The following is a 12,517-nucleotide window of genomic DNA, read 5'->3' as shown; positions in this document are numbered from 1 at the left end:
AGCTTCCCTAAACATAATAACAACAGCCATCCATTTTCAGTCCTTTGAATTAGCAATTAAGCATTTCTGGAAAGGGAAATGGCATACTTTTGTATATTAGTATGAAAAGCATGCATAAGAAATTTTTACTCATTTACTCATTTATTACTCATTATTACTCATTTTGGCAGGGGAAAGGTCTCCCTTGGGAGGTGGGGGACTCTCCTTCCTTGGAGGTTTCTAAGCAGAGATCGGACGGCCATCCGCCATGGATGCTTCAGCTGAGATTCCAGCATAGCTGGGGGTTGGACTAGATGACCCTGGGATCCCCTCCTCTCTCTCCACTCCGGAATTCCAGGAGGAGCTTCCTTGCCTCCTGCAAAGCCCTTTTCCCTGCAAGCTCTTCCTCTGGTTTCTGGCCAAGGGAGGGAGATGCTCAGAGTCCAGCCAAGAGCCTCACCCCCAAAAGGATATCTGGGCATGGGCGTAGCCAGGGGAGCAGTTGCCCCCCTAAATCCATAAGAAATAATAAATATCTGAGAGAGGGCTGAGCGAGGGAGGACTCGGCTTGGCAAGGGTTAAAGGGAAGTGAGCTGCCTTCCTAGAGAGGCCAGGAAGCAAGGGGGGGCAGGTCCTCCAGAGCCAAGGCCCCTCCCTCCCCAGTCCTTTCCTGCAAGGAAGCCGGGGGCGGGGTGTTACTTTGGGGTCTCTCCTGCAAGGGCCGAATCGCAGCCCCCTCCTGGGATCTGGTGAGTCCATAGCTTGAAAATAAGGGATCAGCAGCCTTGAAAATAAGGGATCAGCAGCCTCACCTATCTACCAATCCGGGATAGCAGCAGGAAGCAGCGGAAACGGCGCTGCAATAAGGGAATTTCCCGCAAAGAAAGGGAAGGTTGCCAGCTATGGGCGAGTCTCCTCTCTCTCCCCCCAGAGGGTGCAGTGGGGAGACGGGGGGGGGGGGTCCCAGGGCTGCAGCAGGAGAAGGTGCTTGGGGAGCCTGATCTGCTCCTCCGGGGGGGGGACCCCAAGTCAGGGAGGAGGAGAGGGTCCTGCCAGGGAGGGGCCAGGTCTGCCACGCTCTCCTTCCTGCAGATCAGAGGGTCCCTGACTCCCTTTTTAAATCTCCCTTCTTTAAACAAAGAAGTCCCTGGCTCTTTAACTCTGTGTGACATCGCTCAGCCTCATTGCACAACGGAGGAAACATGAGCAAATGGTTTTCCAAAGCTGGAGGAGGAGGTGGACTAGCCCCCCCCCCCAAAAAAAAAAACGGGCAGGAAGGAAGGAAAAGTAGGAAAGAGAGGCCAGGAATAAAGAGAGGGATCCCAGGCCATGGTCTGGCTGCTGCATTGCAAACCAGTTTGTGTTAAGCTATCTAATAGAACAACAACAAAATCAAGGGAGGTGTCTTTGGCCCCGCCCACTTGGCCCTCTGGGGGTTGGCCAGATACATTCCTGGCCCTCAGAAGAGAGAAAAAGAGATCTCACCCCACAAATCTGTCTGGACAGCCGCAGAGATTACAGAAAAGGAGACAGAAGCAGGGAGTGGAGGTGGGGTGAGGGTGGGGCTGGGGAGCAACTCCAGAGGACCCCCAGGTCAGGACCCCAAGTAGAGAAAAGCATCCATTTTTCACAAGATACAAATGACTCCCTTGTCATTCGGTTCTGACGTCATGCATTGACTAGAAGGATGGAGAAACCAGGTTGATTAATCTGACAGAAATCCCTTCCGTTGCCTCCACATTTTGCATTGCTAGAAGGCTAGAGACATATTTCTTCTCCTCTTCCTCCTCTTCCTTTTCAAAAAGATAGCTCATGGTCTGGGATGCGGTGCAGTCCAGCCCTGGTTCCCAGCAAGACTCATCCATGCTTGCTCAGGGAACCATTTCCCCCTAGTCCTACAAATTCTGTAACAGAACAATGTATTTGCTTTGTAGGATTTCCTAGAGCCCCTCATTAAGACGGGCAGAACTTGGCAGAAGACCAAAGGGTTCCTTCCGATCTCTCAGAGGCTTCCTGAGAGCACAGATGGATGTGCGAGACACAGCTGGCCCCAAAGCAGGAAGAGACCATGACAGCCAAACTGGGAGCAGTGGGGGGTTCTGGGAAAACCCAGTGCAGAAGATTCTGGGTGAGGAGGACACCCTCCGCTCAGAGGTGCAGAGCCAGCAGTTGAGGCAGTTCTGCTGCCAAGAGGCCAAAGGACCCCGAGAGGTTTGCAGCCGACTCTACCACCTTGACCAGCAGTGGCTGAAGCCAGAAAGGCACACGAAAGCTGAGATGCTGGACCTGGTGATCTTGGAGCAGTTCCTGGCTGTCCTTCCACTGGAGATGGAGAGCTGGGTGAGGGACTGCGGAGCAGAGACCAGTTCCCAGGCGGTGGCCCTGGCCGAAGGTTTCCTCCTGAGTCAGGCAGAGGAGAGAAAGCAGGTGAGAGAGACTTTCCTCTGGATACTCCCAAGGGGCTCTAAACAGGACAGAAAACATCCCATAATGGTCTGCTGATGGCCCATCTTTTTTCTTGGAAAGCATCCATGGAATGAGATCTCACACCCTTCAAGTCTTTGTCATTCTCTTTCTAGTATTTCTCCCCATTCTCTGTTTTGAATCCTTGTTTCTTTTTCAGGGAAAGGATCTCTTTGCAGAAATGGACCTGGATTCCTGTGAGGCAGAGAGGCCTCCGTTGGACACCAGAGAGAGGTCACTGGGTAAGGAGGAAGGAGGCTTTTCTCCGTTTGGTCTCGTTCTGTTGGTTTTCCAACTCATCTGAGGGTTCTTTTCATCTTGTTTTGGGGGAGACAGTTGGGAAGAAGGGTCCAGAGGAGGGGAGATGTATTTCTACACAACAAACATATGAAATGGGCACAAACATCCAAATGCTCTCAGCAGGAAAGGTTTTCTCAAAGGCCCATCTGCAGTTAGAGATGCCCTGTTTCACCTGTGAGAGAAGCAGGCACTCCTGGCGTCCTGCTTACCTTTTTTTTTTTGCAGGTGACAGAAGGATGCCAGCAAGACCTCCTGATCCGTCTTTTCATGGAGGCAGAAGGGAAGCAGCGGCTGTGGAACCAGATCAGGTCAGGGGAAGCTGCCTTGTGGGGACAGAGGCCGAGGGATGGAGCAATGTCATTTACTGGTTGGGCACAGAGGAATGGTGGGAGGAAGCAGCTGGGGAACCAGAAAGGGAAGATGGCTGAGAGCCCAAGAAGTGGAGGTAGAAGAAGGATGGGTGTTCAGAGGGGGAAGAGGGAGAAGCCTGGGAAGAGGAGGTGTCAGAAGCTGAAGGGGAAACAGGGCTTAGTGAGCTGGGAGAGTCTGTAGAAGAATGCAGTGCAGAATCAGAGACAGAAGAGGAAGGAGGCAAGTTGGAGAGGAAAGTCGAGAGGCTGAGGTGAGCCAGGAGAAGGAGGAGCCACTGGTGGCTCCCTCTTCCTTCTGCCAGAAGCCACCCTCTCTGCTTGTCTCTCAGAGCCAGGAGACCCCCTGCAATGCAGGAATCTGCTAGATCATCCAAGACAGATGGCCATCCAAAAGAGGTTTATTTTATTTCTAGATTGATAACTGAGGGCAATGAAACAATCGCTGAGATGGCTAGAGCGCCGGTGACGGATAACTCATTCTGAAGCTGACCGGACACGGGTTAGAGCTCAATGTCGAGCCTACCAAGTGGCGGTAGTGATGGCAAAGAAGACTTTCTTCGCCGCCTCTATTGCATCTGCAGAAAACAGCAGCAGGAGACTTTTTCAGGGGGTTCGCAATTTTGTGGAACCACCTGCTACATCGGGGCCCAGTATGGGCCACATGATCTCCTGCAATGATTTTGCAAAGTTTTTTGCAGATTCAGGAAGAGGTAGACTCCACCGTGGGAGCAGGGCTGGGGTGGGAGAGTGCTAGTGTCCTGTCTAGTCAAGTTGTGTGGGATCAGTTCCAATCTGTTACCTCCAAGGATGTGAACAGGCTGCTTGGACAAGTGAAACCAACCACCTGTTTCCTTGATTCTTGCCCATCTTGGCTTATAAAAGCTAGCCTGGAAGGGCTGGGAGATGGGCTTCGAGGGGTCGTGAATGCTTCTCTCTGTGAGGGAGCCTCCCCAGAACCGCTGAAAAAGGCAGTTATCAAACCACTTGTTAAAGAACCATCTTTAGATGCTGTCAATATGGCTAACTATCGCCCAGTCTCAAATCTTCCATTCTTGGGCAAGGTGATTGAGCGAGTGGTTGCTGAACAACTCCAGGCACGCCTGGAAGAAGTGCACCATTTGCATCCCTTCCAGTCGGGATTCAGGCCTCACCATGGGACTGAAACTGCCTTGGTCGCACTGGTCGATGATCTCCGGTGGACCAGGGGCAAAGGTGAGAGCTGTTTCCTAGTTCTGCTGGATCTCTCAGCGGCCTTTGACACCATCGACCATAACATCCTTCTGGACCGTGGTGAGGGGCTGGGAGCTGGGGGCACTGTCATACAGTGGTTCTGCTCCTTCCTCCTGGGCCGTGTCCAAAAAGTGGTGGTGGGGGATGAGTGTTCGGACCCCTGGGCTCTCACTTGTGGGGTGCCTCAGGGTTCCGTCCTCTCCCCCATGCTTTTCAACATCTACATGCAGCCGCTGGGAGAGATCATCAGGGGGTTTGGGCTGGGTGTTCATCAGTATAAAGATGATACCCAGCTGTACCTCTCTTTCAAATCGGAACCAGCGAAGGCGGTGAAAATTCTGTGTGTCTAGAGGCGGTTGGAGGATGGATGGCGGCTAACAGATTGAGGTTGAATCCTGACAAGACAGAAGTACTATTTTGGGGAGACAGGAGGCGTGGTGTGGGGGACTCCATGGTCCTGAATGGGGTAACTGTACCCCTGAAGGACCAGGTGCGCAGCCTGGGAGTCATTCTGGACTCGCAGCTGTCCATGGAGGCACAGGTCAATTGTGTGTCCATGGCAGCTGTTTATCAGCTCCATCTGGTATGCAGGCTGAGACCCTCCCTGCCCGCAGACTGTCTCTCCAGAGTGGTGCGTGCTCTGGTTATCTCTCGCTTGGACTACTGCAATGCGCTCTATGTGGGGCTACCCTTGAAGGTGACCCGGAAACTACAACTAATCAAAAATGCGGCAGCTAGACTGGTGACTGGGAGCAGCCGCCGAGACCATATAACACCGGTCTTCAAAGACCTACACTGGCTCCCAGAACGTTTCTGAGCACAATTCAAAGTGTTTCTGCTGACCTTGAAAGCCCTAAACGGCCTCGGTCCAGTATACGTGAAGGAGCGTCTCCACCTCCATCGTTCTTCCCAGACACTGAGATCTAGTGCTGAGGGCCTTCTGGCGGTTCCCTCGCTGCGAGAAGCCAAGTTACAGGGAACCAGGCAGAGGGCCTTCTCGGTAGTGGCACCTGCCCTGTGGAACGCCCTCCCACCAGATGTCAAAGAGAAAAATAACTACCAAACTTTTAGAAGACATCTAAAGGCAGCCCTGTTTAGGGACACTTTTAATGTTTAAGAGATTATTGTATTTTAGTGTTTTTTGGAAGCCGCCCAGATGGGCGGGGTATAAATAATATATTATTATTATTATTATTATTATTATTATTATTATTATTATTAACAGGAAGGAAACAACAGAGCATTGTGTAGCAGATCATATTTCTGCTGTCTCAGAGGAGGACATTTCCCTTTTTCTTTTAGGGTCCAGTGTGCTTTGAAGATGTCACTGTTCGTTTCACGGACGAGGAGTGGGCGTTGCTGGATCCTGACCAGAGAGCTCTGCATAAGGACGTCATGGAGGAGAATCGTGGGATATTGGCCTCTCTTGGTAAGGCTCCCTGTGGGATCGTCATATCTGCCTGGAAATCCAAAAAATACGTCTGTGGGCCAGCCTCATATATTTTCACAGAGTTCAACATTAATCTAATAATTATTAATCTAATAATAAATATGTTGGTAAAATGACAAACAACACAGGTAATGAACACACACCCAACTCGTTTCATTTCTTCTCCATTTGTTCCTGAGGCTCTAATCCCTTTTTGTCTCCATTGCAGATTCTGATGAATTGGAAATTGAGAGCAAAGGTGACCACGATAAAATCCCCAGGGAGGAGAAGCCACATAAAAATTTGGAGTGTGGAGAAAGCTGCAGCCAGAGCTCCCATTCCACTTCCCATCAACAAAATCTCATTGGAAAGAAACTCTATCAGTGCATGGAATGTGGAAAAAGCTTCAGGAAGAGCTCCGGTCTCACTTCCCATCAAAGAATTCATACAGGGGAGAAACCCTATCAGTGCGTGGAATGTGGAAAGAACTTCCGGAATAGCTCCCATCTTACTTGCCATCAAAGAATTCATACAGGGGGAAAACCCTATCAGTGTGTGGAATGTGGAAAGAACTTCACACATAGTTCCTCTCTCATTTCCCATCAAAGAATTCATACAGGGGAGAAACCCTATCAGTGTGTGGAATGTGGAAAGAACTTCAGTCAGAGCTCCTCTCTCACTTTCCATCAAAGAATTCATACAGGGGAGAAACCATATCAGTGTGTGGAATGTGGAAAGAACTTCAGGAAGAGTTTCAATCTCACTAAGCATCAGAGAATTCATACAGGGGAGAAACCCTATCAGTGTGTCAAATGTGGAAAGAGCTTCACTGAAAGCTCATCTCTCACTTCCCATCAAAGAATTCATACAGGGGAGAAACCCTATCAGTGTGTGGAATGTGGAAAGAGCTTCATTCACAACCACAGTCTCACTTTCCATCAAACAATTCATACAGGGGAGAAACCCTATCAGTGTGTGGAATGTGGAAAGAGCTTCAGGAAGAGCTCCTCTCTCACTTCCCATCAAAGAATTCATACAGGGGAGAAACCCTATCAGTGTGTGGAATGTGGAAAGAGCTTCATTCACAACCACAGTCTCACTTTCCATCAAACAATTCATACAGGGGAGAAACCCTATCAGTGCGTGGAATGTGGAAAGAACTTCAGGAAGAGCTCCTCCCTTACTTCCCATCAAAGAATTCATACAGGGGAAAAACCCTATCAGTGCGTGGAATGTGGAAAGAGCTTCAGAAATAGCTCCTCTCTCACTTCCCATCAAAGAATTCATACAGGGGAGAAACCCTATCAGTGCGTGGAATGTGGAAAGAGCTTCACATGTAGCTCCTCTCTCACTTCCCATCACAGAATTCATACAGGGGAGAAACCCTATCAGTGCGTGGAATGTGGAAAGAGCTTCAGTCAGAACCAAAATCTCACTTCCCATCAAAGAATTCATACAGGGGAGAAACCCTATCAGTGTGTGGAATGTGGAAAGAGCTTCAGTCAGAGTGCCAATCTTACTTCTCATCAAAGAATCCATACAATGGTCAGAAAAACCATTATACAGCTTTAGGAGCCAGGCAAATCTGCACCTTTTTAACCAGGCTTTTGGCTAATTCACATCTAATGCCCTTCTAATATGTGGTGTTTTTTATTGTGTGGTTTTTTTATGTTGTAATAATCCTGAGACCTGTGGGTGTAGGGAACATGCGCCAACTCTTGGTCAAATTTGAAGCTTTCCTTGTTGGGTCGAATCGCAGTTATAAAAATGAATGTATTGCCTAGAATGTTGTTTTTGTTTCAAACATTGCAAATTGTGGACAAAATGGATTGTTTCAAGAAGTGGGAGAAAGATATCTCTAGATTTGTCTGGCAGGGCAGGAAGCCCAGAATAAAATTTAAAATATTAACTGATGTAAAGGAAAGGGGGGGACTTGCCCTGCCAGACCTTAAACTTTATTATGAATCAGCAGCATTCTGCTGGTTGAAAGATTGGCTGCTCCTTGAAAACACAGATACTTTGGATCTAGAAGGATTTACTAACGCATTTGGGTGGCATGCATATTTGTGGTACAACAAGGTTAAAGTACATAAAGCATTTAAAAACCATATTGTCAGGAAAGCACTGTTTAATGTTTGGATAAGATACAAAGATCTATTGGAAAATAAAACCCCAAGGTGGTTGTCACCAATGGAAGCGAAAGCTTTCAAAAGACTCAATATGGAGTCCAAAATGGCCAAAATACTGGGAAATTTTGGAGCAAGAGGGAGACAAATGGAAACTGCAGAGCTTTGAAAAATTAAAAGATAAAGTGCGAGACTGGCTTCATTATCATCAGATAATGGAGGCTTATAAACTAGACAAGAAAATTGGATTCCAGGTGGAAAAATCGAAATTAGAAACAGAATTGTTAGAACCCAAAACCAAGATTTTGTCAAAGATGTATAACTTGCTGCTGAAATGGAACACGCAGGATGAAACGGTAAAATCTGTCATGATTAAATGGGCACAGGATGTTGGACATAATATTATGTTTGCTGACTGGGAACAGTTATGGACCACCGGTTTGAAATTTACGGCATGTAATGCCTTAAGAGAGAATATAATGAAAATGATGTATAGGTGGTACATGACCCCAGTCAAGCTTGCAAAAATTTATCATTTGCCCGATAATAAATGTTGGAAATGTAAAGAAACGGAAGGTACATTCTTTCACCTTTGGTGGACGTGCCCAAGGATTAAGGCTTTCTGGGAAATGATCTATAATGAAATGAAAAAGGTATTTAAATATACCTTCTTGAAGAAACCAGAGGCCTTTCTCCTGGGCATGGTTGGCCAGTTGGTGCCAAAGAAGGATAGAACCTTTTTTATGTATGCAACAACAGCAGCAAGAATATTGATTGCAAAATATTGGAAGACACAAGACCTACCCACTCTGGAAGAATGGCAGATGAAGATGATTGACTATATGGGACTGGCAGAAATGACCGGCAGAATCCGAGACCAGGGAAAAGAGTCGGCGGAAGAGGATTGGAAGAAATTTAAAGATTATTTGCAGAAATATTGTAAAATTAATGAATGTTAGAATGATGTTGGACAGAAATTAAGTGGTTACTAGCTGTAATGCAAAGGTTGAGCAGTAAGTTAAAATAAGTTATAAGTTACAATAAGGATTTGTTGAGTTAAGAATTTGAACTGGAATACAAAAGGGGGAGGTGAGAGGAGGTCTGGGAAACAAGGTAGTGGAAATAAGTAATGGAAATTATATTTGTTTTGTTTTTTAATTGTGTGTTTTTGTATTTTTTTGTTATTTTTTGTGCATTTTTGTTTTTTGTTGGTTTTTTGTATTAAATTGGAAATTCTAATAAATATCTTTAAAAAAGGGGGGGGGGAATAGGCGCCAACTCTTAAAGGCCTAGTGGTCTTTGCCCCACCCCCAATAAAATATTTAAGGATGCCACCCCCCAGTTTTTGTTTTTGTTTTTTTAAATTTTTTATTAAGATTTTTTAATACAATACATAAGAATAAACAGTATGACATATATCTCAGCATAGTTTCACCACTTCTTTGGACTTCCTCTCATCTCCCGCTCCTACCTTCATTCCAATAAAATTTGCCAGCAATTTATCATCTTGATTCTACTCTTATATCTAATTTTCTGGTCTCCAATCCCCTTTAACCAAATCTTAGAAATTTGACTATAATTTAATAATTATTCAAAAAATTTTAAATTATTTTAAATTGTTACATAGCTTATCTTCATTACTCCATCTAGTTTAGTGTTGCCAAATTATTTATGATCCAGCATCCTTCTTAACATTCAACCAAATTACAATGTTTTTGCAAATATATCTTGAATTTCTTCCAGTCTTCTTCCATCCTCTCCTCTCCCAGGTCTCGGATTCTGCCAGTCATTTCTGCCAGTTCCATGTAGCCTATCAGTTGCGTCTGCCATTCTTCCAGTGTGGGTAGATCTTGGGTTTTCCAGTATTTAGCGATAAGTATCCTTGCTGCCGTTGTTGCATACAGGAAAAAAGTTCGGTCCTTCTTTGCCACCCTCTGACTGATAATGCCCAAAAGGAAGGCCTCTGGTTTCTTAAGGAAGGTATACCTAAATACCTTTTTCAGCTCATTATATATCATTTCCCAAAAGGCCTTCACTTTAGGACAGGTCCACCAGAGGTGAAAGAATGTTCCTTCATTCTCTTTACATTTCCAACATTTATTATCAGACAAATGGTATATTTTTGCGAGTTTGACTGGGGTCATGTACCATCTATATATCATTTTCATAACATTTTCTTTCAAAGCATTACATGCAGTGAAATTCAACCCAGAGGTCCACAACCTTTCCCAGTCCTCAAACATGATATTATGTCCAATATCCTGTGCCCATTTAATCATGACCGATTTGACCGTTTCATCTTGTGTATTCCATTTTAACAGCAAGTTATACATTCTTGAAAGTACCTTAGTCCTAGGTTCTAACAGTTCTGTTTCCAATTTCGATTTCTCCACCTGGAATCCTAACTTTTTGTCATTTTTAAACATTTCTTTAATCTGAGCGTAATGTAACCAGTCTCTCACTTTATCCTTCATTTTCTCAAAACTCTGCAATTTCCAGTTGTCTCCATCTTTTTCTAGTATTTCCCAATATTTTGGCCATTTGGCCTCCATATTGAGTCTTTTTCGGGCCTTAGCTTCCAAAGGTGAGAGCCACCTTGGAGTTTTGTTTTCCAATAAGTCTTTATATTTTATCCAGACATTAAACACTGCCTTTCTGACAATATGGTTCTTAAAGGCCTTATTGATCTTAACCTTGTCATACCATAAGTATGCATGCCAACCAAAAGCATTGTTAAAACCTTCCAGATCCAATACGTCAGTGTCTTCGAGAAGTAGCCAGTCTTTTAGCCAGCAGAAAGCTGCTGACTCATAGTACAACCTTAGGTCTGGCAGGGCAAAGCCCCCTCTTTCTTTCGCATCAGTTAATATCTTAAACTTAATTCTGGGCTTTTTGCCCTGCCAGACAAACTTGGAAATATCTCTCTGCCACTTCCGGAAGCACTCCGCCTTGTCCACAATCTGTAATGTTTGAAATAAAAACAGCATTTTTGGCAATACATTCATCTTGATAGCAGCAATTCGGCCTAACAAAGAAAGTTTCAGTTTTGTCCAACTGTCTAAGTCTCTCTTAATTTCTGACCAACATTTATCATAATTGTCCTTAAATAGACTCAGATTTTTTGCTGTTATGTTTACCCCTAGGTACTTTACTTTTTTAACCACATTTAGTTCTGTCTCTCTCTGAAACCGTTCTGACTCTGTATCTGTCAAATTTTTTCCCAGTACCTTTGTTTTCTGTTTGTTTAATTTAAATCCCGCCACCCGACCAAAGTCTTGAATCAATTGTAATACTCTTTTCGTACTAGATTCTGGCTCCTGCAAGGTCAAAACTAGGTCATCTGCAAAAGCTTTAAGTTTATATTGTTTCACTCCGACCTGAATTCCTTCCACCAACCGGTCCCCTCTAATCATATTCAAGAGCACCTCCAGAATCGAGATAAATAACAGTGGGGAGATAGGACAGCCTTGTCGTGTTCCTTTTTCAATTTTGAACTCTTCTGTAATCACATTGTTAACTATCAGTTTAGCCTTTTGTTCTGAATAAATTGCATCAATCCCATTTTCAAAACCCCGTCCCACTCCCATCCCTTCTAAATTTCCCTTCATAAATTTCCAAAAGACATTGTCAAAGGCCTTCTCCGCATCTATAAAAATTAGCACTGCTTTTGTGTTGATGTTTGTTTGCAAGAGTTCCAAAATATCAATAATGTTCCTTGTATTAGCAAACAAATGTCTACCTGGGAGAAAGCCTGCCTGGTCCTTGTGAATTACTTCATTCAAAACTTTTTTCAGTCTACTTGCCAAAATGTCTGCAAATATTTTGTAATCCACATTTAAGAGAGAGATGGGACGGTAGTTCTTAAGTTGTGTCTTTTCAGCTTCCGATTTTGGTATCAATGTGATGAAAGCTTCTTTCCACGATTCCGGCGCCTTCTTCCCCTCCATAATTTCATTGCTAACCTCCATCAATGGTTGTATCAAGTAGTCTTTCAATGTCTTATAGTACTTGGAGGTCAGCCCATCTGGCCCTGGAGATTTGCCCAGTTTCATGTTCTGAATGGCTTGTTCAATCTCTTGGCGTGTTATTTTACAATTCAGGATTGATCTGTTTTCTTGTGACAATTTTGGCAATCCATTCTTTTTCAAAAATTGTTTAATCTCAGCCTCATCTTGAGGCCCTTGAGTATATAATTTTTTGAAGTAACTCTGGAAACACTTTCTAATGTCCACAGGGTTCTGAATATTTCTTCCTTCAATCTCCAAATTTGTTTTTGTCTCTTCTTCAACTGCCAAGCTAGCAGTTTCCCACATTTATTCGCCGATTCAAAAGTTTTTTGTTTCATTAATTTAACTTTCCACTCTATTTCCTGATTTATCAATTTAGAATATTGTGCTTGATAGAGTTTAATTTCTCTCAGGATCGGCTGTGATTTCGGATTTGATCTTAATTTCTTCTCTAATTCTTTAATTTTCTCCAAGATCTTGTCTTTTTTCTCATTTTGCATCCTTTTCTTTACGGCATTCTGTTGTATCAAAAAACCCCTCATCACAGCCTTACTTGCGTCCCAGATGATTCTTTTTTCCACCGTAGTGTTCAGATTTATCTCAAAGTAGTCC

The 12,517-nt window shown here is 44.6% G+C and overlaps 2 protein-coding genes across 2 annotated transcripts in view; both read left to right on the top strand.

Moving 5' to 3' along the window:
- LOC307214701 (uncharacterized protein) overlaps nucleotides 1-12,517 on the top strand; it is a 152,583-nt gene that overhangs the window by 122,409 nt on the left and 17,657 nt on the right. The window lies entirely within an intron of this gene.
- Nucleotides 1,919-7,472, top strand: LOC307214765 (uncharacterized protein). Its single transcript, XM_079973746.1, has 5 exons — nucleotides 1,919-2,406; nucleotides 2,603-2,684; nucleotides 2,968-3,050; nucleotides 5,646-5,772; nucleotides 6,002-7,472. Exons 1-5 carry the CDS (start codon nucleotides 2,005-2,007, stop codon nucleotides 7,342-7,344), a joined length of 2,037 nt encoding a protein of 678 aa, XP_079829872.1. The 5' UTR covers nucleotides 1,919-2,004; the 3' UTR covers nucleotides 7,345-7,472.

The sequence above is a fragment of the Podarcis cretensis genome (genome assembly GCF_951804945.1).
Source record: "Podarcis cretensis genome assembly, chromosome: 4".
Taxonomy (NCBI): domain Eukaryota; kingdom Metazoa; phylum Chordata; class Lepidosauria; order Squamata; family Lacertidae; genus Podarcis; species Podarcis cretensis.
This window is presented reverse-complemented; position numbering and strand designations above follow the sequence as displayed.